The sequence below is a fragment of the Drosophila hydei genome, unplaced genomic scaffold (genome assembly GCF_003285905.1).
Source record: "Drosophila hydei strain 15085-1641.00,03,60 unplaced genomic scaffold, DhydRS2 tig00000172-arrow-pilon, whole genome shotgun sequence".
In the NCBI taxonomy this organism is placed as follows: Eukaryota; Metazoa; Arthropoda; class Insecta; order Diptera; family Drosophilidae; genus Drosophila; species Drosophila hydei.
This window is the reverse complement of record NW_022045682.1, coordinates 1,497,915-1,525,595: the sequence shown is the minus strand read 5'-3', so window position 1 is coordinate 1,525,595 and position 27,681 is coordinate 1,497,915. Positions and strand designations below refer to the sequence as shown.

General features: G+C 40.5%; 6 protein-coding genes across 21 annotated transcripts in view; 3 read left to right on the top strand and 3 right to left on the bottom strand.

Moving 5' to 3' along the window:
- LOC111599399 (piezo-type mechanosensitive ion channel component) overlaps positions 1-9,534 on the top strand; it is a 40,482-nt gene extending 30,948 nt beyond the window's left edge. For 5 of the 11 annotated variants that reach the window (XM_030223400.1, XM_030223404.1, XM_030223402.1 and 2 more), the window contains 13 exons: positions 1,977-2,324; positions 2,397-2,473; positions 2,830-3,087; positions 4,507-4,542; positions 4,855-5,076; positions 6,317-6,455; positions 6,516-6,877; positions 6,949-7,095; positions 7,161-7,305; positions 7,369-8,302; positions 8,361-8,937; positions 9,040-9,181; positions 9,240-9,534. In XM_030223400.1, the coding sequence (XP_030079260.1) occupies positions 1,977-2,324; positions 2,397-2,473; positions 2,830-3,087; positions 4,507-4,542; positions 4,855-5,076; positions 6,317-6,455; positions 6,516-6,877; positions 6,949-7,095; positions 7,161-7,305; positions 7,369-8,302; positions 8,361-8,937; positions 9,040-9,181; positions 9,240-9,449 (3,597 nt within the window). In that variant the 3' untranslated portion in view covers positions 9,450-9,534. Of the gene's footprint in view, positions 1-755; positions 1,026-1,976; positions 2,325-2,396; positions 2,474-2,829; positions 3,088-4,506; positions 4,543-4,854; positions 5,077-6,316; positions 6,456-6,515; positions 6,878-6,948; positions 7,096-7,160; positions 7,306-7,368; positions 8,303-8,360; positions 8,938-9,039; positions 9,182-9,239 lie in introns of all 11 variants that reach the window. The other 6 variants (XM_030223406.1, XM_030223409.1, XM_030223403.1 and 3 more) reach the window with 4 other exon arrangements.
- A 1,789-nt stretch (positions 9,535-11,323) lies between these two features.
- Positions 11,324-11,969, bottom strand: LOC111599342. Its single transcript, XM_023314972.2, has one exon. The coding sequence runs from the start codon at positions 11,719-11,721 to the stop codon at positions 11,335-11,337; it is 387 nt and encodes a 128-aa protein (XP_023170740.2). The 5' UTR covers positions 11,722-11,969; the 3' UTR covers positions 11,324-11,334.
- Positions 11,970-12,120: 151 nt separating this feature from the next.
- LOC111599341 (probable phosphorylase b kinase regulatory subunit beta) lies at positions 12,121-19,987 on the bottom strand. 6 transcript variants are annotated; one of them, XM_030223353.1, is made up of 14 exons: positions 19,837-19,987; positions 19,591-19,766; positions 18,360-18,712; positions 18,102-18,297; positions 17,895-18,046; positions 17,287-17,835; positions 16,872-16,898; positions 15,599-15,613; positions 15,254-15,289; positions 14,277-14,381; positions 13,644-14,216; positions 12,971-13,587; positions 12,632-12,904; positions 12,121-12,572 (listed from the first exon to the last, which is right to left on the bottom strand). In XM_030223353.1, the coding sequence occupies exons 1-14, from the start codon at positions 19,854-19,856 to the stop codon at positions 12,272-12,274; spliced, it is 3,393 nt and encodes a 1,130-aa protein (XP_030079213.1). In that variant the 5' UTR covers positions 19,857-19,987; the 3' UTR covers positions 12,121-12,271. The 6 variants fall into 6 exon arrangements, with proteins under 6 accessions (XP_030079213.1, XP_030079214.1, XP_023170734.2 ...); XM_030223354.1 differs by lacking the exon at positions 15,254-15,289; XM_023314966.2 differs by lacking the exon at positions 16,872-16,898.
- Positions 19,988-20,318: 331 nt separating this feature from the next.
- Positions 20,319-22,380, top strand: LOC111599377 (EGF domain-specific O-linked N-acetylglucosamine transferase). Its single transcript, XM_023315012.2, has 3 exons — positions 20,319-21,510; positions 21,566-21,777; positions 21,837-22,380. The coding sequence occupies exons 1-3, from the start codon at positions 20,560-20,562 to the stop codon at positions 22,213-22,215; spliced, it is 1,542 nt and encodes a 513-aa protein (XP_023170780.2). The 5' UTR covers positions 20,319-20,559; the 3' UTR covers positions 22,216-22,380.
- Positions 22,381-22,464: 84 nt separating this feature from the next.
- On the top strand, positions 22,465-24,338 carry LOC111599379 (uncharacterized protein At4g17910). The gene is made up of 2 exons (XM_023315013.2): positions 22,465-23,507; positions 23,562-24,338. The coding sequence occupies exons 1-2, from the start codon at positions 22,646-22,648 to the stop codon at positions 24,161-24,163; spliced, it is 1,464 nt and encodes a 487-aa protein (XP_023170781.2). The 5' UTR covers positions 22,465-22,645; the 3' UTR covers positions 24,164-24,338.
- Positions 24,339-24,542: 204 nt separating this feature from the next.
- LOC111599360 lies at positions 24,543-25,492 on the bottom strand. Its single transcript, XM_023314992.2, has 2 exons — positions 25,208-25,492; positions 24,543-25,133 (listed from the first exon to the last, which is right to left on the bottom strand). Exons 1-2 carry the CDS (start codon positions 25,431-25,433, stop codon positions 24,592-24,594), a joined length of 768 nt encoding a protein of 255 aa, XP_023170760.2. The 5' UTR covers positions 25,434-25,492; the 3' UTR covers positions 24,543-24,591.
- Positions 25,493-27,681: the final 2,189 nt, after the last annotated feature.

The following is a 27,681-nucleotide window of genomic DNA, read 5'->3' as shown; positions in this document are numbered from 1 at the left end:
GTCATTGTCATTGTCATTGTCATTGTCATTGTCATTGTCATTGTCATTGTCATTGTCATTGTCATTGTCATTGTCATTGTCATTGTCATTGTCATTGTCATTGTCATTGTCATTGTCATTGTCATTGTCATTGTCATTGTCATTGTCATTGTCATTGTCATTGTCATTGTCATTGTCATTGTCATTGTCATTGTCATTGTCATTGTCATTGTCATTGTCATTGTCATTGTCATTGTCATTGTCATTGTCATTGTCATTGTCATTGTCATTGTCATTGTCATTGTCATTGTCATTGTCATTGTCATTGTCATTGTCATTGTCATTGCATTGTCATTGTCATTGTCATTGTCATTGTCATTGTCATTGTCATTGTCATTGTCATTGTCATTGTCATTGTCATTGTCATTGTCATTGTCATTGTCATTGTCATTGTCATTGTCATTGTCATTGTCATTGTCATTGTCATTGTCATTGTCATTGTCATTGTCATTGTCATTGTCATTGTCATTGTCATTGTCATTGTCATTGTCATTGTCATTGTCATTGTCATTGTCATTGTCATTGTCATTGTCATTGTCATTGTCATTGTCATTGTCATTGTCATTGTCATCAATGAATCGCATTAGTTCGCTTAAGTCCAGTTTGCAGCCTTGGCTATACTGATTCCCCTAATCTGTTGTAAATTCCCTTATAAATTCCGCCATCCTCCAACAATCTGACATTAATGCCACACACAAAACACACGAAAACAAAAGGTTTGGAAGGATCTGAACGATGCGGAGTATCGGCGCCATTTGTATATGCGCGAGCGTTCGTATGCCTCCGAGCCGGGCTCCCGCATAGCACTCAAGGATATGGCAGCCAATAGCCTGGACGAGCGGGATGAGCTGACAGAGCACGCCGCTGTTGCCGGCGATGATGACGACGCTGACGATGATGATACCATCGAGTGCGATGTTGGTATACGCACCTCGACGCTCTCCGAGCCGCTTGACTTCGGGCGTCGCAGCCAGATGCTGCTCGATGCGCAAACGCCGCCCCCATGTCCCTCTGACCAAGAGGCAGTTGTGAGTGTGCAGCAAAAAGAAATTCCTTTAATTGGCGCACCTGTTCAGCAAAGTGTTTTATCGTACAGCATTTGCTATATCTATCTAACTATATATATTTGATCACGAATTTTTAAATGCGCTGCAAACAACTACAACAACAACAACAACAACAACTGTTGGCGCACTCACTTTTACTATATAAAACTATATATACTGTACAAATACAACAACTTTTGTATATATATATATATATATATTATTTTTATACTCGTTCACTTAGTCAAAGGAGTATATTGGTTTTGTGTAATGTGCATCTGGTTGACTGTAGGAGCGTAAACCCTTTCTGAACTTTGCAGCTTGCAGCTTGTAACAAATACTTGTTGCTAGCCTCAACTTATAGTCACATGATTTATCCAATATGCTCATTAGAGGCGTGGCACATGTTGCATATACTTTTATTTAGGACGCTAGAAACTTCAAATTTGAAAGTGAAACTCTACTCTCTGATAGTTTACGCCAGACCAAAAATATATAGTAGATATATCTTTACCTTTTTGGGCTGCTTGTTGCAGTATTTCAGATCTAGAGCCATAAAATTTGACATTTGAGTTACCTTTGAGATCCTATAAAGATAAACTGATATAGCCACATTCGCTGGGGTTGGGCCACATGGGCTTTGGAGATCACCAACTTGCTGAATTAGCCTCATCTTCGCAGATTTACCTATAATTTATATGATCGATATATCTAACACTTTTTGCGCCGTGAACGAGTATTGTGCAGTCGGTGGCGCTCGAGTGCAAAATTTTTACTTAATTTTCTATACATTAGCTTAATTTCGTTAACTTGGCTCAATGTTGTTTCATTTTATAAAACATAAACTTGTCTATTATTATAATTTATTATTTATTTCCTCTGCTCTCACAGAAATCAAAGGATGCGCCCACAGATTTCTTTCCGTCGACCAGCAAAGGCGTCTCCAAGGAGCGCGATGCTGCCGGCACGACGAGCACCGCGAAGCTGGCCAAGGATACTACCGATTTGCCAGCTGCGGCAGCGCCAGTCGCCTCCAAGGAGACCTCGGATAGCAAATCGAAGATGGAACCGGATAGCGGCGATGTGACGGCCAAGGATTCAGATGAGGACTTCGATACGAATCCCATTATACGTTTGCTGGAGGGCTTTTTGGTTACCTTGACCATACGCCTGAATCGCTTCTCGCGCAATTATCGCTTTGTCAATCGAATATTGGCGGGCGAGAAGAAAACACTCAAGGTATGTACGACATGTAGAGCGCTCACTGTAGCTGCCTAACTAACCTGCCCCTCTCTCTCTCTCTCTCGCCAGGAATCCAGCTCGCTGAATCGTTTGGGCATATCCAGCGCCGCGGCCATGTTCCACTTTCTGAAATCGAATCTCGAGAGGTATTTAGTGGGCGTTTAGGCTTAAATGGGCGTGTGCGCCGCTTGCGTTTAACTACCCTAACTATAAATTGTATTTATATTTGTATAATTTCTTTTTCGATTTTGTTCAAATGTTCCGTTCGAGCTTGTGTTGACTATTCTGACAAATTGATTTCATTTATTTTTTTCTCTCTTTTTATTTATTTGCATATGTTTCCTTTTGTGTTACGTGTGTTTGATACTGCTTCCACAAACAAACAAACACACAAACAAAACAAAACAAACAACAACCGACTCATCTGACATCTCTCACATCTCTCACATCAAATGTTGCGTGATCATTGTGTTTATTTCTTTATGAATATTTTTGATATTAGTGATGAGCCAGCTTCATCATCTACACCGCGTCGCTCACTGCCGGCTATGACAACAACAACGACGACAGAAACAATAGTCACACCTACAGACAACAATCACACCAGCACAACACTTGACACAACAGCAACAATCACACCGCTCACACCGCCAGAACAAGCACACGTTACGCCAGCAACCAGTACGCCCCACCAACAATCACACGCTGTCGAAGATATCATCGAGTTGCCCGTAGATACCGTTGATGCAGCAATCTCTAGGTAAAACAAAGATCAACACCAAACAGAAAAGAACCAATAAAACCTAACCACTAACATACCCTATAAACCCAACAAAACGAAGCCCTAGTTAGAAGAGCTAAGCAAACGTTTTGGTTATAGTATATTAATCATATATAAATATATATTTATATATACTTTGTTTATATATACTTTATTTATATATACTTTGTTTTTTATAGTTATACTTTGTTTCGAAGTCACATAGAGTTGGCATAGTAATAAATGTTATTTTGCTTATGTTAGCAGCTGTCCGTGAAAGCCTTAAGCATTAAACATGATTGGTTTACTCAGTAAACAGTCATGTTTTAAAATGAATACTTAAATATTAAGTTAACAAGCTGTTAATTAGCCTAACTCAAGTACATAGGCTACTAAAAAAATCAGACTCCTATGTTAAGTATTTGTTAGTAAACAGCAGTTGCTTATAGCTGCTAAGCTAAACAGCTGTTAATTTGCTATATTCCTCAAATATTTGCAAATGAACAATTATTATTACAGTCATGTAATTAGCATTTTCTTGCTATGTTAAACAGCTGCAACAGCATAGTAGCTGTTAGCTGTTAGCATACTCTACGTCTACTCTACATATTTAATAGTCATGTTAATAGCATTTTAATGTTAGTTAAGCAGCTGTTAATACCGTTATTGTTGTTAACCAGCAGACTGCTATGTTAGGGAGTCTACAGCCATGTTAATAGCATTTTAATGTTATGTTAAGCAGCTGTTAATTAGCGTACTCTGTCAATACGATTACTGACTGCTGTGTCAGATAGTCTACAGCCATGTTAATAGCATTTTAATGCTATATAAAGCTGCTGTTAATTAGCATACTCTACCTCTATACATAGTTCATTTCAATGTTATCATCAGCAGCGTGTCTTATAACGATTTTGTCATAATCAGCAGCTCTTAAATATTAAACTCTTCTTGAATTTAAATATAACTCGAATAAGTCGAGCAAATATCATAGCTCCATGTTGTAAAGCTAATGCGCTTATTGTATGATATATCAGCTTTTATGTGCTTCAGTGTAAATTTGATGTATTCTTGCAGTAGTTATAGGGTATTAACAAGTCAAGCTTATCCAAAATCCCATATTCCCATGTGCTTCACTGTGGTCTGTTCTTAATGTATATGTCGTACATATAGTAATATCAATTGTAATTTGTAGCTCATGCATAACGCTTTGATTTGATCAAGAAACTTTAATTTTTTTATTTATTTCATTTTAATTTCGAAAAGAATAAAATTTAATAACATTTGAAACTCCAACACACTTATTATTGACCCGAAAATTATACAGAAAATCTTAACTAATTTCTTTATATTTTTTATCTTACATTTTGCCATTTTTTATGCGCGCATTTTGATTCATCTGAAAAACTTTTGTGTTTATAGAAAACAATCAATCAGTTCATCGCCGCCGACCAAGGGGTAAGTAAATTTCTACATATATGACATCGATATTTTAAGTATAACATACACACACAGAAATACATATACATGCGATCCATATATATATATATATATATTTCTCTTAAGGCTCTACTTATATAACACCTCTAATACTCGATTACTGAGCAAATATTTCGTTTCTACTACTCGTATCTCATCTCTATTATAACTGTGCATTTTTGATACAATACAAATACAAATATACACACACATATACATACACCTACACACACACACACGCACACCTACATGCCATCCACTATTGTCTGCCTTTTGGTGTTTTCTATATAGCCGCAAATCGGACTGCGGCCTACCAGAAATACGTATTAAAGCGCCATCTATTGAGCGCAGCGCGCAGCAACAGCTGCCGCCGCCGCCGCCACCGCCTCAGCCGTCGCACACGCCCCTTCATCATCAACATCATCCTCATCATTATCCAGCGCTTCATCAGCAGCAGGCGAGCATTGGTTCGGGTTCGCTCAGCAAACACTGGTCCTACGAGCACGTGGACAGGTATTGACCACGCCTACTTCGTCACACTCACACACACACACACACATACACACGCTGACTACTCTAAAGTATTCTTCATCAACCAGTTGCAAGTACTCGTAGCGCTGTTGCTGTTGCTGTTGTTGCTGTTGTTGCTGTTGTTGCTGTTGTTACTGTGCCTAACGTTACTCTATAACTCAGCCTGAACACATGGAACACGCTCATCGTAACTCTTTTCATCTCTCTATATATAACTATCTATAATACCTATCTGTTTGCTATAACTCTAAGAGTTGCAGAGGCAGTCGAAGCTGAATTTGTTATTCTGCTGAACTTTTTGCTAGCAATAATTCATATGCTCTTCAAACTCGTTTTAAATTGTATAACTTCTATAGATTTCTGATCAGATTTGACTTTACTAAATCTCTAAATTAGCATCTATATCAACTGATTGCATGACGTAACAGGTTAGATTAAACCACATAGGTCATATAATATCTATTAGTCTTTCAAGTTATCTTGATCAAATGTGATCTTCATGACTTCATAAGCAATTCTGTAGAACTAAAGCTGTCCAGATCTACAGCTCTATATATGTGTTTAGTAGTGGAAAGCGTACAACTTCTAGAACAGAGCGAAGAGCTGAGTCAATCTAGCCAAGTCTGTATCAGTGCTCAAGGTATTTCCTAGTCGGGCACTCCCGCACAGAGCACTCTGACTTGTGCTTATTGCTGATCATTTTTATCAATGTCAATCATTGCAAATCTGCTAAAATTCAGATGTAGCATATATCTAGGCATATATCCAAGCCACAGCTGACATCCCGTAAGCCTCAACTCACAAATTCTCCTGCGACTGCGCTGCATCACTCTTTATCTAACCAACTAATACGCTCTCTCTCTCTCTATCTATACATATACCTCTACTATATATATGTCTGTGGCTGTCTATAACTAATCGATTTGCATCCGCTTTAATTCAAGTCCATGCCACTCTCTGTGCGTTATTTGCTAGTATGTATGTATGTATTTGTTGTTGTTTGTGGCTTTATAATAATAATCCCAGAGTTATAAGTTGAGCGTCTCTGACGATCTCGTGAGATCGCTGCACACCCACACTGCCACGTAGCGTGCGTCGCATGCAGCGCACAGGTTCCGCACCTAGCAGCCAGGCATGCGAATTGCTAATCCTCTAAAGAAATTCTTAGTTCAATCTAAATCTCGATCTTTCCTCGTCTAATTCTTGTTTTGGGCAATTGCAGCGCGGGTGACTTTAACCTGGAGGAGGAGAACTTTGCTCAGCGGGATCATCATATCATTGTCGAGGTGCTCATCTCCTCGTGGTATGCGCTGCTGGCCAACACGGATCTCATATGCTACATTGTGGTGTTCATCAATCAGGTGAGTTCGCACTGGAATTCATGATTCAATTGATGTTAAATCTTGGCTCGTTCCTTTCAGGTTGTCAACGCCAGTGTCATCTCGTTGCCTCTGCCCATTATGGTCTTCCTTTGGGGCACTTTGTCGCTGCCGCGTCCCACGAAAACCTTCTGGGTCACCCTGATTGCCTACACCCAAGCGATTGTGCTGATCAAGTGCATCTTCCAGTTTAAGCTGATCTGGGCCAATTACCATGATCTGATTAATCAGCCGTTGACTACAGCGAAGATCTTTGGCGTTGAGATGAAGACGCATTATGCTGTCTATGATTTGATACTGCTTTTGGTACTGTTCCTGCATCGCTATCTGCTCAAGTCGCAGGGTCTGTGGAAGTCCGGCTACAAGGATACTGACCAACAGTTTGCTAAGCCCACGGCCAGCATGTGAGTGAATGTCGGCGCCGTTGTGGCTCTCTTCCTTCCTTGACTCAACTTGTTCTTTCTTCTTTTGCCAGCGATGATCGCGAGGATAGCGATAATATGTCACAGCCGGACTCGCGCCAGCTTAACGAGGACGCCGCCCAGAAGCTTAGCCTACAGGTTAGCCAGGTCTCGCTGCCTGGTTCGCCGGAATATAGCAAGTCGGCCATCAATCAATTGGAGTAAGCAGCGCTCAGAGTTAGAGCTAGACAAGTTTTATTAATCTCTCTTTTGTCTCCCCCCACAGACGCACCAAGTACACCTCGTCGCTGCACAAGTTCTTCTTCAGCCTGGTGCACAAATCCCGACTGGCTACCGATGTCTATGCTCTTATGTTCCTTTGCGACTTTGTCAACTTCTTCGTGCTGCTCTTTGGCTTCACAGCATTTGGCGTGAGTCCTAGTTAAAGTACTTTTCCTTTGAAGCTCGTCCAATACGCGCTTTCCTCTTTACAGACCCAACAAACGGAAAGCGATGGCGGCGTCCAAACCTATTTGGCAGAGAACAAAGTGCCTGTGCCGTTCCTGATCATGTTGCTGGTGCAATTCCTGCTGATTGTCATCGATCGTGCGCTGTACTTGCGCAAAGCCCTGGTCAATAAGATCATATTCCATTTCTTCTCCGTGATTGGCATTCATATTTGGATGTTCTTTGTGGTGCCAGCGGTGACGGAGCGCACATTCAACTCGCTCGCTCCGCCGATTATATTCTACGTGATCAAATGTTTCTATATGCTGTTGAGCTCGTATCAGATCAAGTCGGGCTATCCGAAGCGCATTCTGGGCAACTTCTTCACCAAGGGCTTCTCGATGGTCAATATGATTGCGTTCAAGGTTTATATGCAAATACCATTCCTCTACGAGCTGCGCACCATTCTCGATTGGGTGTGCATTGATAGCACCATGACCATCTTCGATTGGCTCAAAATGGAGGACATCTTCTCAAATATCTATCTCATACGCTGCACACGGCAATCCGAGACGGACTTCCCGGCAATGCGCGCACAGAAGAAGGCTTCGCTCTCTAAATTGATAATGGGTGGCACGATTGTCCTATTGATTGTCATCTGTATTTGGGGTCCACTCTGTCTGTTTGCGCTGGGCAATGCAGTGGGCACCTCGAATGTGCCGTATCAAGTGTCCTTATCCATACGCATTGGTCCCTACGATCCCATCTATACGACAAATAACTATGATAGCATCTTCGAGATTGACTCCAAAATGTATGGCCAAATGACGAATGCCTTTATCAAGAACAAACAAGCCTTGACCTTCATAGCTGGCTATGATGCAACGGATGTAGCTGCGGTCAAGCTGGCCGGCAATTCACCTTCGCTGTGGAACATAGCTCCGCCGGATAGGGAGCGCTTGACGAATGATCTACGAAACAGTAAGTTTTGCCTATGCAAAGCTGGCATTCTCAACTAACACATGTATATTCCCTGTAGATCATACTCTGATTGCGCGATTTTCCTATTCGCTGACCCGCAAGGCGCCTGCGAAGGGTCTCAAGGAGAATGTGGGCGATGAGCATATTATCAAGCTGGACGAAACATTTGAGGGACGCGCTGCGCTCATTAATATGCTTAACGAGACCTATGAGCAGCTGCAGGCCAATGGCAAGAGCAATGCCAATGATACCAGCAATGCCAATGGCACCACCAATGCTAATGACACCCTCAATGCGAATACCACCAATTCAAATTCAAGTGGCAATGCCAGCGAAGTCGTGGTGGTGCTACCGAATATGATACCCAAGTTCATAAAGGTGCTCAATTCGGGCGACGCTTTCGTCGTAACCGTGCTGAGTGGCAAGGAGCAGGAGTACCGGCCGCTGGTCATTAAAATGCACCGCGATAAGGCTACCAACGGCCTGTGGTGGGAGATACGCGACTTTTGCTATGACAACTTTTACAATACGACACTGAAGGATTTGGCCTACAGCAACTGCAGCTCGGGCATTGTTATGTACACGTTCAATGACAAGAAATTCCCATCGACTTTCAGTTTTCTAACAGCTGGCGGGTGAGTCGACACTAATTGACTGATGACTGATGAGTGATGATTGACTGACTCTATTAAGCATATGTCCACATATCTAATATATATTTCCCCATCTCTCTACAGCATCATTGGTCTCTATACCACATTTGTGTTATTGGCCTCGCGCTTTATGAAGTCCTTCATTGGCGGCCAAAATCGCAAAATCATGTTTGAGGACTTGCCCTATGTGGACCGCGTACTACAGCTGTGTCTGGATATATACCTAGTGAGTCACTAATACCTGTAAATTGTGCATCAAAACTCTAAATTGTTTTGCCTTGCAGGTGCGAGAGGCTCTGGAATTTGCTTTGGAGGAGGATCTGTTTGCCAAATTGCTCTTCCTGTATCGCTCGCCCGAAACGTTAATCAAATGGACCCGTCCCAAGGAGGATTATATGGATGATGATGGCGATACCGACTCCATACCCAGCCGCATGAGTGTGCGTCGACCTGAGCAACTACAACAACAACAGCAGCAGCAACAGCAACAATAACATAGGTCTAATCTAAATGTTTGAGTTTAATTAGCCCATTGTTTCCGTATATTTAAGTACGTTTATATATATATATATATATATATATATACATATATATATAGAAAGATTGCGTTAACGTAGGTTTCATAGTCCTTTTTTAAATTTATACAGCGATTAGTTAGAGAGACACCATATACAAGAGAGACACCAATACACACACATCAAATACACTTACAGTTAATTACTCTGTGTACGTAGTTAAATTTTGTCAAGTACTGCCGTGTGTAAAAATGTTCCATAGGGCATAGAATACAGATCTATGCATACTATATAGGAATTGTAACTAAAAACTAATTTTAAGCAAAATGTGTTGTTAATTAAAAGAAACAGAAACGAATAACGATAAATCTAGCTAAACGAATTGATAGAGTTTTTGCCTAAGTTAAATAACTAAGTCATAAATACGTATATGTGTATAAACTCTAATGAAAATATTTATTATAATAATAATGAGAACTCATATTCAGGGATTTTTAGCATTTTACAAAACGAAAAACTAATAATTAAACTATGCATGCAAGAGCATTCAACTTATTTGCATAAGTTCAAACATAAAGCAAAATGTTTTTATATACATATATATATAAAAAAAATATATATATATAATATAATGGAATGTCATATATCATATGTAAATTCGTGTCGTGTGCGCAAGCTTCAAATTGAATTTGTATTTATGTTGCCTTAAACAAAATGATATTATGTATTTGTATGTTTGTTATAGACTAAAAACTATATATATATATATAGATCTATCTCTGTGTATGTTTGCATATATATATAGGAGCGTTGAATTTATTTCTAGGCATATCATATATATCACATGTTTTTTCTTTGTAATATCGCAAAATATCATTTGCTTCATATCAAAATGAAAGGCTTCAAATGAAATTAAATCAAGTCGAAGTGTATCTACTTTGCCTGCATACTAAATACATATGCATATGTATCTCGAGTAGGCAATCTCCAATTAGCTATAGTTTAAATACACACACACGCCAACTAACATGTTATTTTATATATATTTAAATTCATAAATGTAAAAAAAAAACAAATCAGAGAAGAAAAACTTAAACTAATTTTTGTACCAAGCAACGAACAAATTGAATGTAAAACTTAAATGAACTATTTAATAAATAAATGTATCTAATTTAAGATTATTAAACTCACTTGAATACAAATAGAGCTTCGAAAAATTAAAGTTTTTGTTATAGAAAAAATTGAAGTAACGCAGCTCTTTTAGGTTGAATTGAGCCCTTTAGATATAGACATATAAATCGTAAAGACTACCTTAAATAGTCTGGAATTATTATTTTAAAAAATCAAGACCTTTTGAAACTTCAAGACTTATAAAAAGTAAAAGCTTTTTAAATTGAAAATTTATTTAAAATTTAAAGCTGCACATATTGAGAGTCTTTAATATTTAAATAGATAGATCTGATTGCTTTAAATAACTTGGATATATTTTTCAAAAATGATTGACGACTTACTTCAAAGTTATGCTTTATTATATTAATCTTTTAAAAAGTTTAAAATGAGGTAAAGAAATTGTATATGTTTCAGTCAGAGCAGAGGTATCTATAAAGTCTACCCCTGGACTTACTCTTTGGGCTTTCCTTCCTTTACGATCAAGAGATTGCCAATCTTAAACTTATATTTCGATTTCTTAAATATTGATCAAAATCGTTTTAAAGCATTTTCTTATTTGGCGATTCCGTACTGTTTAAAAACATCAGAATACCATTTATTCAAGAAACTAACATTTATATATATAAATAGAATTTTTTTAGCATAAATTTATAAATAATATAAAATCCTTAGATAAATTTTCGTCATACTTCGTTCAGGTGATGCGCGTTGAGCAATTGCGATAGTGCATAAATTTGCTGTCGCTGCTGTCCAGGCTGTTGGCACTCTCATTGCTCTGCTGGCGATTGAATTTGATGGCTGGATAGACCTCCTCCCATTGGGACTCGCTGCGACTGAGCACACCACGTCGCCTGGGAGTCGTAAAGGAGCTCTCCTGGTGGTCCCTCGATGGCTTTTGACTGGCTTTGACTGTGCTGACGCGAGTCGCAGCGCTGGGCAATGGATTGTTGAGCATTTGTGTCACGCTCTTGGATAGGCGTATGGATTGTATGCGATTGTAGCCACTGCCTATGGGCTTATAGCGTTCCAGCTTGGACGTGAGCCGTGCCATTTCAGTGCTCATCCACTCTGGCGCGCGCATGCTGAATCGTCAAGCTTTGCAAACGTAGTAAACAGAGTGAGCAACGAACGCGTTCCTTTTATAGCCCCACCTCGGATTGCAGGTGATATAATCGGGGTGCATTGGCACATAATCGATACACCTTGGCCGGTGGCATTGCATAAAGCCGAACTGCAGGGCTTGACGAGTCAAACAGATTTGCCAGAGGCTTGCACAAAAAGAACCTTGCAACTGACCTATTAACTAAGTACAGGCGAAGCAAATATAACGATTTTTTGTGGTTTGTAACAAAGCAGAATAAGAGCTGTAACCCGGCATTGTGCGGTTCTTTAGTATTTGTAGCTAAGTTATTATGCACATCAAATCAGTGAGAACAAACAGTATTATTTATATAGATAACATTTAATTAAAAACTAACTGGACAAAAAGATGAATAAGTGGCACACATTGAAATCAAAACAGAATAGGCTATAAAATTCGAATTACTTTGGATAGTGGTACAAGTATTTTTCCTTTTTGGTCAACAAAGATATGCAAAACATTGCTATGTACAAAAGCTAAGTAAAATATCTTAGGAGACTTTGCAATTGTCATCATGCAAATGATCGCCGTCGAGCTGCACATCGTCCTCGGCAGTGGAAAAGACGCCGCCCTGTAGGACTTTATTAACTGCGGCACGGGCTAAGTAGCCGGTGGTCTCCGAATAGGGCAGCGAATAGAAGGCGGTCAGATCTTCCTGCTTGTTGGGCTGGCCCTGTTGCTCCGACAACTTGGGCTGTTGCTGGATATTGTTGTCCTTGCAGTACATGGCAAAGGCCTCGGCAATGATGCCATCCAAATCAAGCGCCTGTTTGAAATGCAGCTCCGGATTGCTAAGAAGCGCAAATATTAGTGTTCAGTCTTAACTTTTCATTTTAAGATTTGTTTTTACCGATTCAGAATGGTGGCCACAATGCAAAGCAGCTCAACTGTTATCTGTCGCCGCTCGGGCCGATCGATGCAGATTAGCGTCTCTTCTACCAGCAAATTGAACGTCAATTCGCCGCGACTCATGCTCGTCAGTGTGGGCGTGGCAGGCAGATGATGTCCCTGTGTCAAAATGCCCTGTGGCGTGCGTTGCAATATTTCCCAGATCTTGTTATAGAAGTGCTTGGGCACGCGGCACAGGCAACCCTCCAGCTGTCGGCGCTGCAACGTGGTGAGCCTATCGAGGGATATATAAAGTTTATATAGTAAGACCATTGATATATTCTATAGCCAATGTATATACTTTTCTTCCACTGCCCACTCGCTGACTGTCAGCACCTTCTGCAGGAGAATGCGCACTTGGAACGGCGACAAATTGTCCACGTCGATGCTTTGTTGTCCAGATATTTGCAAATAGATGCGCATGGCCTCAAGCACCCAGCCAATGCGTATTTTCAATATGCCACGAAACATGGACGGATTGGTGGCAATAAGACGACCGCAATATAGAACCACCTCCTGCTGCAGCACCGCCTGGATAACATCATAGGGCTGCACACTAGTGTACATCACATTTTGAATCTCCGCTGGAGTCATGGGCTTATCGAAGACCGTTTCCTTCTGACCGATGATGCCAACGGTTAGCTCTTTACCATTGACCAGCACAGTGGTAATAAACGGACTGATCGAGTCCACAATATGGTGCAGCAACGAGGAACAGTAGCGCACTGCGCGCCAATAGCGCAGCGAACCAGCCCGATGGTAGAGCTGAGTCAAAGCCGTGCTCACATTGAGGCCATTCACCTCGAAGTGGGAGCCCTCGCGGTTGAGTAGTATGCCCCACAGCTGGCACAGGCAATAGATAGACTCGGTGCTGCGCAAAGCATTAATAATATCCGGCGTGGGCTTGCTGTCAAAATGCTGTTAAAGTATCAGAAATTAATTCAGGCATTGGATTGGAGAAAAGTTGAACTCACGGCCACGGAGATCTTCTCCTCAACATAGGTCAGCGCCTTGGGCACATCTGTTAGCGACTGATAGCCTATATACTCGTGATTGATTTGCGAAAAGGCATTCTCGTTGTCTGTCAGATCGCTTTGGTTCATGAAATCCAAATGCTCTATGCACGAGCTGCTGATGAGATTCTGGAGTCGGCCAATGCGCACCTTCATGCCATCGCAGTAGCCCTTCTTTAGCATGGCCAGCAGATCGAGCATCTCCTTGAATTGTGGATCACGCATGTGCTCCTCTCGTATCAGCAGGCAGACAGTGGGCCGGCCCGACAGACGCCAATATTTACCGACAAATTGCAGCTCTGTTTTGATGTCATCAATCAAGAGGGCCATATCGCGATACAAATAGAAATCGGAGACCTCAAAGATAAGGGGATAGCAAAGCACAGTCATGCCGCAGATGCGATAGACTTTGCTGGTGCCGAGCGATCCGACGGGACGCGAGGGACGACCCGAGAGGCCGACCTTGTGATTGACGCCCAAATGCTGATAGACCTTGATAAGCTCCGTGGAGCTCCAGATTTGCACGGGCTCCACCTGCAAGAAAGGCACAGAAATTAATTATATGTTTTACGTTTTAGAGCTGCACTCACTTACCTCGTGAGGGGTTTGCGTTTGTATGCCATAGGTGGCCATCATGGCCTGGAGGCGCATCGACTCTGCGATGAGCACGATTTGCACCACCAAATCTGTGGCGGTGCCCTGTAAGCGTCATGAACAGTTAGTAAATCTGGTATACTCCATGAGTTTCCGATATTAAGAAGTTAGACAATGCATAGAGCCAATTCTTTACATGGATGTGTAAAAAATTATGCTAGCCAAATGCCAAAATGCATAAAAACAATTAGCGTAACAGACATAAGAGAGACAGACAGAGAGAGAGGGAGGAATGAGGAGCTGGGAAAGGTGTGGAGCATACAGGACAAGAGGTGTTCAGGACTTTAAACATGCCACAGACAAAAACACTAAAAGAGAAATTAAAAAAACTCATATCAAAATGTACAAAAAACATAAAAAAATTACTTACAAAAAGATTTAAGAATATTTTATTGTACATTGTTCAGAATTAGTGCAGGCATTTGTATTAAAAAAAATAGTTATTATGTGAGAATCATTTTTGTGATTAATACAAGGCTGCAAAACTTTTTTAGACTAAATTAAAACTTTATTAATTGCTTTTTTGGGTTCTAATTTATTTTTAATCACTTAAGAATATTTTATTTATATTTTTTAAATTTATTATTTTGTCAAAAATAAATTAAATAAATGTACTAATCTAATAATTAATATTATTATATTAATTATTAAGTTTATTTAATTATTAACATTTTAAATTTATTTTTAATTAGTTTTTTTTATTGTATATTTTTAGTTAACATTTGAAAGCTCTTAAAATTAATTGTTATTTTTTGATTTTGCAGCCCTGTTTTATTTAGTAAATTATTATCACAGATAAAAAGATATTGAAAACGAAATTTAGGAAATTCTTTGCCATTTAAACTGCCAATCTGTTGCCTAGACGATGCGCATGAGACAATTGAGAACCCGCTGATATTATCTAAGCCACAAATTACCTGCTGGGTATCCAATATTAGCGGTACGCGTCGATTCTATTATAATTATGTTTTAATTTATGTTTTTTTTTTTTTTAGTAGAGAAATAAATAATTTAACAAGGGATTTTAATCAGTGTTTAAAGTTTTCTCATTTGTGCGCGGACTGGTTTCGAGTCTTGTGGAAGCGCCCCGCAAAACATAATAAAATTAGTTAAAAAAAATTGAAAAAAAAAAAACAATTTCAAACTAACTATTTAATTGCTTGCTGTTTGAGGGTTAAGTACATAACGGTTAGGGAACAAGAAGCCAAACTGAATACTACGTAGGCGGGTCGATGCCCAAGATTAGGTGAACCATTACTTACAGTGCCCGGTTTAGCCTATGGATTTATGTAGTAGAAGAAGAGCGTGTGTAGGAACAAAATATGCAGATTGGTTTTTTTTCGTTTTTGTTTTTTTATAGATAAGAACAGAGTACCGAAAAGAGTAAAGAAAAAACTTGTTTGATTTAGATACAAATAAGCAGAGGAGGGAAAATATTGTCACTATATACAATTAACACAGCCACAAAATTAAATATTATTTCTTTTGATTTTACATTTAATAACTAATAGGCATAAGTACTTTGAGTTTATGTGTATGTGTGTGTGTATATGTGCATCCCAGTAGGAAACGCTGGGCCATAAACTATAGGGGTTATACCAGAAAATTTTGAGATATTTAAAAAACTTTTAAAATTTTGAATATGTAACGAAAAAGTGGGAAAGTACCTGATTATATGCTTAAGACTCTCTGGAAAAGTGGTGAACAAATTTCGCTCTATATATCAAATATGTTTGACCTAAAATTTGATTAAAAAACTTTATTTTAGAATTTTATTTAGAATTTATTTCTAGAAAAATACTACTAGAAAATACTACTAGAACTGATAAAAGTAATGAAAGACATTATTGTGCTGCTTGTCTGAAGTTTTTCAATTTAGAATAGATTTTTTATGCCTTTCTTTCATCTACATCCTAAAGACATGAAAAATGAATTACAAAATTCAGCTGTAGCTGATTTTAAAGTTCACACAACACTAAAAAAGTGGCGAATAAAATAATTCTGGCTTTTCTGGAATAGTTTTAGGCCTGCACTTTAATTTCAACATATTTTAAAAGGTTCTGTTTAATTATTAAGTTTAAGTTTAATTATTTTGCATGTTAAATATAAAAGAATTTTTAAGTAACTTAATTTTGGGAATATAGAGAGCTTTTGGTTACTATAAAATCTTTTCGATATATATTATGATATCTTGCCATATCTGCATATTCTTAAGAACTTTTCCTCTTCAATTAAAATTCCCCAAAATTGAAATTCCTGCTGGGATGGATCGTTAAAATGCCTTATATGTAATCTATATACAATGTATATATATATATAGATATGCATAATTTCGATCAGTGCTTAGTGTGTGTGTGTCGCCAAATATTAGAATTTGGATACAAAATTTTGATTCTAATGTGCAAAAACAACTAATAAAAACAGCGCATAAATTTTGTATACATAAAATTTGGATAATATATGTAGAGATCGTACATAACGATCTACTTGAGTGCGAGTAATTTTGTAATTTATGAAATTTGTGGGACTACTTACTTTGTGTTTATCATCGAAAGCTTTGCCCTGTTTATAATATTGTATGCCAACCAATATAAATATTTTATGGATTGTGGATAATACGATAAGGTTTTTGATTTCGTAGCAGTAATTGTTCGATATATATGTGGTAGTAAAAATGGACAAGATATATATATATATATATATATTTAAGGTATAAGTAGTATTAAGTAGCCAATTCAATTACGTAACCCATAGAAAAGAGATTAAAATAACATTACAAATCAATTCGAATACCAATTAGACAGCGAACGCAGACACACACAGCAGACACACAGTAAACAGCAGCAGCGGCGGCGCTGGCAGTTAGCTGAGCCCCTAAACCCGGGCCATTTATATATGTTATGTATAAAGATATATGAGAAATGCCCCGCCTGCCCCGCCATTAACTTACCTGAAAAGCAGAATAGCGACCCGCACGTCTTGGACGATTATAGCTGGGCAAATAGCGTCTGATGGGATCCAGTTCGTTGATGTGTAGCAGTCCAGCTGTTAGCAGTTGGGCAATGATGAAGAACGATTGACCCCACAGGAACAGGGATTGCGAGGGGGCTCGCATATAGGAGCCCTCGCCATCGGGCGCATAGTACATGGTCACAACGGGATCGCCGTTTGCATCGGTATGCAGACAGCGACGTAAATCATTTTGAAACTCCTCAATTTGCTCATTGTTGTTCTTGAAGACACCATCGATGATCATTGTTATGAAGAACAGAGGCCATTCACATTCAAGACCCTCGAATTCCTTCAGCTCACCAGCCTGATAGTAGCGACGAGTTTTATCCTCTGCTTTGCTGAGGAAGCCATCGCGTGTGAAGCGCTTGAAACCCATTTTGCTGCGCAGGCGATTGACCACATTCTGTTTAGTCTGCTCCACGAGGCGATCTTCGTGCGATGCAAAGGCTGGGAACGAAAGCGTTAACAGCAGCGATGCATCCACGCCCTAAAATGAAGACGGGGTTTAAAAGATCTGATATGCTTAGTAATTAGTCAATGTATTGCCTTGGAGCTGGATTCACGAGGCAGCATGGTCTCGAAGATGCTTCGATTGCGATTGTGTGCATCAATATCCACGTAGACGACGCTCCAGGAGGCGCCTTTCTCGCCAAACAAATTGCAGCCATTGATTGCCTCTAAAGCGGACTTGGCCATGCCTAAAACAAAGTTGATTAATACAGATCAAATATTTTAGTTTTATAGGAATAATACCAATGGATGAAGCATGTATCTCGGGTGTGCCATTGTTGTACTTGGAGCCGCGCTCCCACATGCCAAAATCAGGTGTGCGATACGCACGCTCTACATAGTAAACCAGATTCTGCACAAAGGCCACCTCGTCGTGAGTGTAAATGATTTGCAGACCCGATGTAATCATCTGCACCAGGAACAACAGATACAAGGAGACCTACAATTGAAAGGGATTTCGATTAGAGACGCCTGTGTGAACTGCTGCACTTCTCTACTCACGCAATCAATTTGCAAATGATTGTAGAACTCATCGGGATAGATCTTTTCGCCCGTGTGCAATTGGAATTTGCTGTGCAACGCATGCTGATTGGATTGCCGCTGCTTAAAGAGCTCCACGCGTGCTGCCTGCTTCACCCAGCACTCCAGAATGCCGCGCATGCACTTGACTGTGCTCTGTCCAAGCTCGTAGGACTTGCCGCGATCATCGTCAATGCGTCTGTATGCCTGATACAAGCTCCATACAGCCGAAGCACAGTAGACACTGTCACGTACTGAACCAACGACTTGATCGGTGCTCATCACCGGGAACAAGCCAGTGATGGGGCTTTGGTAGCGCAGCAGTTGACGTTTAACTAAAGGAGGAAGAGTGGTAGAAATGTTGAAATTAGTATGAATATATATCAATCTATCTATTTTAAAAAAATTTAGAAATTAACTAGGATTAATCAGGCATCAAAATAAACGCACACAACTAAAGATGTGCTAATACATGTATGAAACGGGGTTTGCGTGTGCTAGCTTTAAAGCACACTTGGACTTGGATACCCTTCTCAAAAATTGTATAGCAAGTTAGTAAATCAAAGGTAAGAGTAAGAGTCAAAAGGGAGTATGAAAAATTTCTGCTAGTGCTCACGTATGTGGAGAGAGTAATTGAGAGTAAGCAAAAGTAAGATTATGTTGTAGTACCCTATAGGAATGTAGTTATCTCCCTCTATCTAATTACGTATGCCGAGAAAACAATTGATAGTAAATAAAAGCGCAGGCATCTCCCTCTATAGCATTAGATTTACGCTGCATAGATCCCATTGCTTGTTGAGTGCAATGAGATATTAGGATTGCTGCACAAAAATATTTTTGTTGTTGATAAAATTACTTATTAGGGTTTAGTCAAGTGTCAATGGCTTTAGCACGCATGCCGCAGCAACGTTTTGAGGCTTTGTTTACAAATGCAAATAAACAAACCGCTAATTCGCCATGGAGATCAAGTGAGAGAGTGAGTAAGCGAGAGGGAAGACAGCAGACAGCAGGAGAGCAACAAATCGCAGACGCTAAACAGCTGCCGTTATTTAGTGGCAAACAATGCGAACTGCTTATAAATAGAACGCGCTGCGTCGCATCGTGGCAACAAATTGATGCTAAATTGGCTGCCCTACACAGACGCCGCCAAGGTTATATAAAACAAGTGCAGCTAATAGAGAATTGGGCTTCCGCGTGATTTTTTTTTAATTACCGATGCCATAGTAAATGTCCAGCTGCTTGACAGTGTCCTCATAGTTAATGGTCTTCAAAAATTGATCCAGATTGATGTCTTCTAAGCTATTGTGCCTCCCACTTGTCGATATACCACCGTCTGTAGCGGCTCCTCCAGCAGCACTCCCACCAGGTGTTGTAACTAATAGGCCGAGTCTGTAGGGCAAATGCGATGCGACATGTTAACATATTAATTTAAAAAATGGTATTTCATTCGAATACTCACGATTTCGGCACATTACGCATTGTAGTTTTCTGCAATTAAACGCGTTTTCTGGCTTTAATTGCCAGCTTTAATAAAAAAAATTAATACGCTATTGAAAAAAATATACCCTTCAAGAAGTCAAATGTAATTTGCAATGAGACCAGCTGCCAGCACAGACACATGTTTAACGTATTTCACAAGGTGGCAGCATGGGCCGTCAAGCTTTTTATGTAAGTGTGACGTCAGAGCGTGGGCAAAAATTGTGTGTAATTATTTCTATTGTTATTCTAATAATTGCAAATTAGAAAGCTGTTGATATTATATTAATTACTACGTAATACATATACGATAGTCTAGTCTCCCTTATTCGGACTGTTCATTGATTTCGAGCAGTTTACAAGTTTTACCAAATTTGCACTCTACGCGGGCAACCTTGTGCTTGCTGACCATCGTGCATGGTATGGCCACCCTGTTTATCGAACAGCTGTTCCAGACAGCTGCTGGTCCCAAGCAGGTTTTCGTGTACCTCTCTTTTTTCGTCTTAGCATGTCGCACCTTTTTGATGGACGGGCGCAGGCGGCTGCCGTTGCTGGAATTAACTAAATCATAATCATCATCTATCAGCCAAGCAAGTGAGATCATCTGCCCATTGTTGGCCATGAAATGCAGCCGCTGAAAATGTGAAGAGCTGCAACTAGAAAGCTTAGTCAACGAAACGAATGTACTTAAAATAGTCTTGTAAGGATGCTGCCATTGTTAATACTCTTCAATGTGCTCCAGCTGAGCCAAGTACTTGCCCAAAGCAATCCGGATGTGGTGAAGCTGCCCAATTTGCCATCCGATCATCTCATACGCTACCTCAACACCTTTCCCAAGCTCAAAAGACAATTGGAAGAAATTCGAGTGGAGTCCCCCGCCTGCTGGGGGCACGAGCGCAATTGCAGCGCCGAGGCGCGCTTTCAGACGCCCCACTGTCCCGGCGATCATACAGGCTGGGTGCAGAGCAAGGAGGCACAGGTACAAACCTTCTACTATCAGGCGGACTTCGGTTTCATACAGCAGCAGCTCTCGGAGCTAACACCTCAATGCATGCCCAAATATCTGTCGGACTCCTCGTTGGAATGCACACGGTATCTGCGTTTCTGTCGTGGTCGCAATTTACTCATCGATCTCCGCGATCTGCCGCAGCGCAAGGAGCGCATACGCTACCACATGGATGTTCTAAAGCCGGGTCAGATTTTGGGCCATTGCGAGTTAAATCGCACGCGTCTCCAAGGTGAAATGGATCACATTGGCTCGGCGCTGCAATCGTGGGCACCGGAGCTGCGCTACTTCGATGTGCTGCCCCAACCGCTGCTCGAAAGCGGTGCCTGTGATCTCGTCGTCAACGCACCCACTTTCATCATGAAGATCGATGCCACCTACAACATGTACCATCATTTCTGTGACTTTTTCAATCTGTATGCCTCGCTCTTTGTGAACCAATCCCATCCGGCTGCGTTCAATACAGATGTGCAGATTCTTATATGGGAAACGTATCCATACGATTCACCATTTCGGGATACGTTCAAAGCTTTCACCCAGCGCCCGATTTGGACGCTGAGCGAGGTGCAGGGCAAACGCATTTGCTTTCGAAATGTTGTTTTGCCGCTGCTGCCGCGCATGATCTTTGGCTTGTTCTACAATACGCCTATTGTGAGTAGTTGCCGTTGGCATCTTGAATCTTAATCCCAATCTCGTTGCCTCACAGATTCAGGGCTGCTCGAATAGCGGACTCTTTCGCGCCTTCTCCGAGTTCATTTTGCATCGACTGCAGATACCATACAAGCCGCCAGTAAAGAAGCTGCGCATCACATATCTCTCTCGTCGCACAAAGTACCGGCAAGTGCTCAATGAGCAGGAGCTGCTCGCCCGGTTGGAAGCCAATGAGAATTACGACGTGCAGCGCGTCTCCTACGAACGGTATGCTATATTAAATATATTACTTATAATCCATAGCTGATTTGAATTTACTCCTATAGCCTCTCTTTTGTTAACCAATTGGAGATTACAAGAAATTCGGACATCCTCATTGGCATGCATGGAGCTGGCCTGACGCATTTACTCTTCCTGCCTAATTGGGCTTGCCTATTTGAACTGTATAACTGTGAGGATCCCAATTGTTATAAGGATCTGGCACGCCTGCGTGGCGTACACTATGTCACCTGGGAGCAGCGTGATTTGGTTTATCCACAGGATGAGGGTCATCATCCAGAAGGAGGCGCCCATGCCAAATTTACCAATTATCGATTTGATGCCTCAGAGTTTGAGCGCCTGGTGGCTCAAGCGGCCACGGAGGTGCGGGCCCATAAAGATTTCCAGCAAGCAACAGCGGCTTTAGCACAGCATGATGAGCTTTAGTTTAACCTTAACGCTTTGTGATTTGTTTGACCAATGCATTTATTTGTTTTTAAAAGTAAACCGACTATCGATATGTCAATTTTAAGTATCGATAACATTTGTAACAATTGTGGCGGCAGTTAGAATGCTGCGCCAGTGTTGATTAAAGCATTTAATATGTGGTAGCGCCTGCAAATCAAAAGTGTGGTAAAATAATTTGACAAGCTTCGCGTATAATTAATTATTACGTTTATTTATTAACAAATTGAAATATATAATTAATGTAATAAGAATTATTGCCTTCAAATCAATTAAATAGTACCGAATTCGAACTAAGTTAAGTTTGCCCTTAAGTTTGGCTCGACACTGTGGCCACACTTGTAAATCAGCTGTTTTTTATTTATATGCGGTTGCCGAATTAATTTAAAGTTAATGTAAACTTTGCTATATTATGGCTCACTTGGGAAGTTCTGATACTGAAATCTACCACTACGATGCATGTGTTACAGCAGATAAATGTTTGCTATCAGCTCCACTGCACATCTTCCAAAGCTACATGGAACAAGCTGTGTGCAATCCATTGGAAATTCAAACTGTGGAAAAAAACTCAAAATATTGTGCGTGGGATATCCTACGAGATAGTTTAAATGTTCTGCCTGTAATATTGCCCACATTGTTGGGTCTCACATTGTCGCAGCTGCTCTGCCAACACTTGCCACTGCGTTCCATGCGTCGTTTCCTTGTGGAATTCCTGCTGACTGCCCTGCCCACCGTCTGCAGCAGTACAGTGACCAGTGGCTATAATAAACTCTACTGTTTAGTGATTGGAACATTGATTACGCTGCTGATCTTCCGCTATGGTACTTGGCGAGGAGCTGCTGCTAAACACTGTTACGACGTGGGCAAGAAACCGGCAGCGATTACCTTGCTAAGGGCAACGTCTTACATCTGCACTGGCTGTGTCATCTTGGCTGTAGACTTTAAAGTCTTTCCCTTTGAGTGGCGCAAAAATCGCACATATGGTGCCTCCCTAATGGACGTCGGCATTGGCATGTTTGTCATGTCAATGGGCGTAGTCTCACAGCGTGCCCAGAACTTGACTGATATGAGGCGAGTGGTTAGGGTTGTGTTACCGCTGTTGATGCTTGGCTTGACGCGCACTGTGGTCATCACACTGATCAACTACGATCAGGATGAGCATGAGTATGGCACACATTTGAATGCCTTCTTTACGCTGGGCTTTACCAAACTGCTGGGCAGTCTTTGCAGTCTGCTCGCACGCTCCGATAAGCAGCTGCTGCCGCTGGCATTGGGTGAGTCGCTGAGAGAATTGAGGACTTAACTAAACTATTCTATATCTTTTACAGTTATACTTGCGCTGCACGAGTTTCTTTTGCAACTAGGTCTCTCAGCCTATGTCATGTCATCTGCCAATCGCAATAATCTCTTAAGCGCAAATCGCGAGGGTTTAAGCGCGTTGCCGGGCTGCATTTCGCTCTATCTGCTCAGCACCTGGGGTGGCAGGTGGTTCAAGTCAAAGGACAAGCTTAACTATGCCCAGTTTCTAAGCAAGCTGCGCAACATGCTGCTGGTAACAAGTGCATCCTGGCTGTTAGCCTTTGCGAGCATCTTCCTCTTCGGCATAGCACGCGTCACCTTCAATGCTGGCTATGTCTCTTGGTTGTTCAGCATAGGCACGATCCTCCTGCTGCTGTGCTCGTTTCTGTTCGAGTTCTGTATGATGGCGCCAACAGGAAAGCCAACGTCTTTGCCCGCCATTGTGGAGACCATCAATTTGAATGGATTAACACATTTCATACTCTGCAACTTGTTGACGGGCCTCGTCAACTTAACACTGAACCCAGCGAAGCGTAGCAGCGGCGAATGTGTCGCCATCCTAATGCTCTACATGCTCGCTAGCACTGGCATGGTCTATGTGCTGTTTCGCAAGGGCATACGCATTGCCTAGACTGCAGCTGTGACTATTATATATAGTTGTATATAATTTAATTGAGTTTATTTTGTAAGTATTTGTTAAGCGCCAAATGCTGGCTTCACTTAAGTTTTATATAGATTGATATTGCTACATTCCAAATTTATTGTATCTAGTCGGGAGTGCTTGGCTAGGAGATGCCCGCAACTTGCAGAGCTTTATACATATATATATATATGTATATATATATGTTATGTAATTTATATAAGTTCATTTAAACTTACATAATTTATTTCACACCATTTTTCAAATCTGTTTGCGAGTGTGAAGTAAATGTCCATAAATTTATATTTTTATATAAATTATCTATATATTTTTATATAAATTATCTATGTATAATTATAAAAGATCCTTTGTTTATTTGTCATACAGAATTTTGTAGTATCTGATTTAAAAATACATTTTTAATACGTCGACAGGGACTCGAAAGTCATGACCTGTCCGTTGGGCGTAACCAGAAAGAGTATGACCGGTGCCTCGCAGCAGGTCGTCTCCTTGCCCGAGTTCTTGTACACCTCATAGATTTGACAGCCGTTCTCGGAGCGTACCAGACGCGTGCAGAGACACTTCTTGCCCAGGTGCTGCAAATTGGTGGACAGCTTGGACTTGAGTCGACGGCATGCGATAGAGGCCTGCGAGAGCGACACCTTCATGCGTTCCGATAGGGTGTTGGAGTCGTCAGCCCGCTGATGATTATCGTAAACGGGATGAGCAAAGTCGACGTGCGGCTTGCGTGGACCAGACCAACAGCAAGCGGGTTGGCAAACGGAGCCCTTAGACTTCGGGCTGCATAAGGTGCTGTTGCCCATCGACTTGGCTGTGGCAAATTTGCTTAAGCTGCTGGTGGTGCTGGCCTTGGACATTAGGCCCATGTTGCAGGTGACCGAAGAGCAGCTGCTCTTGCCGCAGACAGACGAAGGCGGATTACATGGAGAATTGCCTAAGCCTGTCTAAGGATTATGCATTGCTGTATATATATATTTGTATATATATATATATCTATATATATATATCGCTTACGCATGGCAGTCTGTTCCGGTTCCGGCTGATGGCAGACGTTGGTAGCGCCAAAGAAGTAGAGTATACGATCCAGTATCGTCATAATGATCTCATCCGGATATGGAGCCAGTGCATCGCTGACCGGATACTGATTGACTCGCTGGTTAAAGCAGCTGACAGCCTGCGGCGCAGATCTGCACTTATGGCAGTCGTCCTTCTGGGCCTGGCAGCAGCAGCAGCGGCTCATCTCCTTATTAATTTTACGGCTAAGTTCTATAAAATGAAATTTTATTCAAACTTGTTTGAAACGTGTGTTTGATTGTCACTAGTCAGACTATTATTGATATATATATATAAATAACTGTGGGTGTGCTTATCGGTCTGTCTTAATGTCCACTTTGCCACTAGCGCGCACGAGCTCTGGCAGATGTCAAAGGTGCGATATCCGGCTTAGCGCTGCAGCCTTTTGCCTGGGCGTCACAAAAGATAAGATTTCTATTAAGGAAATGACAGAAATTGCGCGCATTGTGTCCAAAGGCGATGATGATGACGGCGACAAGAAGAAGAAGGTTCTTTTTTCTGCCGGTTGGGGCACGGCAGGATATTTAATTTAATGACGCAAACAAAGCAACAGTCAAGCATAGGCAGGTTAAAGACCAACGGAGCTGCGTGAGGCTGGGTGAATGGGGCGCAAATGACCAGCGAATGGGACCGTTACAGGGTATTTGAGGAGTATATTGACTATGTTAACAAGTGGAACTGAAATGTGTAAAAGAAGAATTGTGGATATTGTGGAGAGAGAAATTATTCAAAAGTCTGTGCTAGAGATAAGATATATAAGTGAGTGTATGTACAATCAGACTCGGAAAATATAGAAAAAATATAATAAAAAAATTAAAAAAAAAATCAAAAACCAAAATTATATAAAAATAATACTTTATCTGTTACGAATCATTCAAGTTCAAGTTCTTTATTTATTTATATTTTTTATAGAAATTGTTACATAGTTACATAACCCCATTTAATACAAAGTGAATATTTTTCCATTTGCCACGCCTCAAAAGGCGAACCCAATCACTACTTAAAAATTAGGTCAACAATGGCCTTAGCGCAAAACTAGGTAATTCCAGCTTCAAGGCTATTCAAGATACAATCGTAAAAGATTTACCACGCCCCTGTTGAACGTAGATATATCTACTATATATAGAGCTAGATCAACTCGATAATTAGAATATTATTGATCGCTTAATTTATGTGAAAAGAATCTTAAATAAATGAAATCTTCCACAGCTTTGGATCCATGGTCCCACAATTTGATACTATAGACACCTAATTGAGCATAAATTATATATGATAAATCAGTTAAAGTATATATTATACAATTATATAATATTTATTAAGTTATTGTTACACAAAACTATATCTAAAATCAGAGAAAAACTATATTTTTCAATTTTGGAGCTAGAAATCAACTGCCAAAAAGATTATTTTAAATGCATTTTTTTTAAATACTTAAATTTTAAATTTTACTTCATTTATTATTTTTAAATTTTAATTCATTTATTTTTAAATTTTATTTCATTTATTTTTAAATTTTATTTCATTTCTTATTTGAAAATTTAATTCCCAATTTATAATTCATAGAAATAATTTTCGTTTTCGTTGGCTTCCACTACACAGGTAAGAGTATTTAATAGTCGAGGTCATTCTTAATCTGTCTATTTGAAGATTTCTTCTTCTACTTTTTCTCGATTGTTCGTGCAATCTAATTACAGCAACAATTTCCGCTGCTTGGATGCGCCTTTAGCTGCCAGCCTCGGCTCAACTTGATGCGCTTTTAATGTGATATCCTTTGCAGAGGACGCAGGACGCAGGACATGAAGCATTTGCTAGCTGAATCTTATCTGATTTTGGCCACACAAATGCAATTTCCTGCAATCGCAACCCTTTTAGCCAGCAGCATATAGAGTTAATAGTTGGGAGTCAACGAAACCCATCAAGAGGAGTGTGGGGGCGGCGCGCGCTGTGTAATTGATGTTGCATGTGGCTGACGATGGGGCAGGAGCTGCGAGGCAGGCTACACCTGTGCCCACTGCTGTTGGGGGGTTGTCTTTGTCATACGCCTTTTGATGACAGATTATTTTCATTAGCCAAAAACTGACGACGACGACGTTGTCCATTTGCCTAGCACGTGGCGCCCGATAAAAAAATGAATATGGGAAATATGAACATAAAAATGATGTGAAACGTTAATTATTACGTATTTTCATGTTGTGTTAAGCATGTCAGGCCAATCATGTTGACAACGAGTCTCCATGCTGAAGTCGAGCTCCATCGACTGTACGATACTCGTTCATGCTTCAAAAGGCCGTTTCAAGCTCCAAGAGGGAAGTTTATCAATTACGGGCAGAGGAACGAGTGTATGTACAGCAAAGCCAATATACTCTTCTCTTTTTGTGAACGTGTATAAAAAAGAAGAGGATTCTGCCTCCTTT

Coding starts and splice junctions, on each gene's coding strand:
- LOC111599379 (XM_023315013.2), top strand. CDS start 22,646: ATGGCTCACTTGGGAAGTTCTGATACTGAAATCTACCACTACGATGCA. Junction 23,508..23,561: donor GCTGCTGCCGCTGGCATTGG/GTGAGTCGCTGA, acceptor TATCTTTTACAG/TTATACTTGCGCTGCACGAG.
- LOC111599341 (XM_030223353.1), bottom strand. CDS start 19,856: ATGCGTAATGTGCCGAAATC. Junction 18,298..18,359: donor ATCATTTGCAAATTGATTGC/GTGAGTAGAGAA, acceptor TTTCAATTGTAG/GTCTCCTTGTATCTGTTGTT. Junction 14,217..14,276: donor AAACGCAAACCCCTCACGAG/GTAAGTGAGTGC, acceptor CCTTTCTTGCAG/GTGGAGCCCGTGCAAATCTG.
- LOC111599342 (XM_023314972.2), bottom strand. CDS start 11,721: ATGCGCGCGCCAGAGTGGATGAGCACTGAAATGGCACGGCTCACGTCC.
- LOC111599360 (XM_023314992.2), bottom strand. CDS start 25,433: ATGAGCCGCTGCTGCTGCTGCCAGGCCCAGAAGGACGACTGCCATAAG. Junction 25,134..25,207: donor ACCGGAACAGACTGCCATGC/GTAAGCGATATA, acceptor ATCCTTAGACAG/GCTTAGGCAATTCTCCATGT.
- LOC111599377 (XM_023315012.2), top strand. CDS start 20,560: ATGCTGCCATTGTTAATACTCTTCAATGTGCTCCAGCTGAGCCAAGTA. Junction 21,511..21,565: donor TGTTCTACAATACGCCTATT/GTGAGTAGTTGC, acceptor GTTGCCTCACAG/ATTCAGGGCTGCTCGAATAG. Junction 21,778..21,836: donor CAGCGCGTCTCCTACGAACG/GTATGCTATATT, acceptor TTACTCCTATAG/CCTCTCTTTTGTTAACCAAT.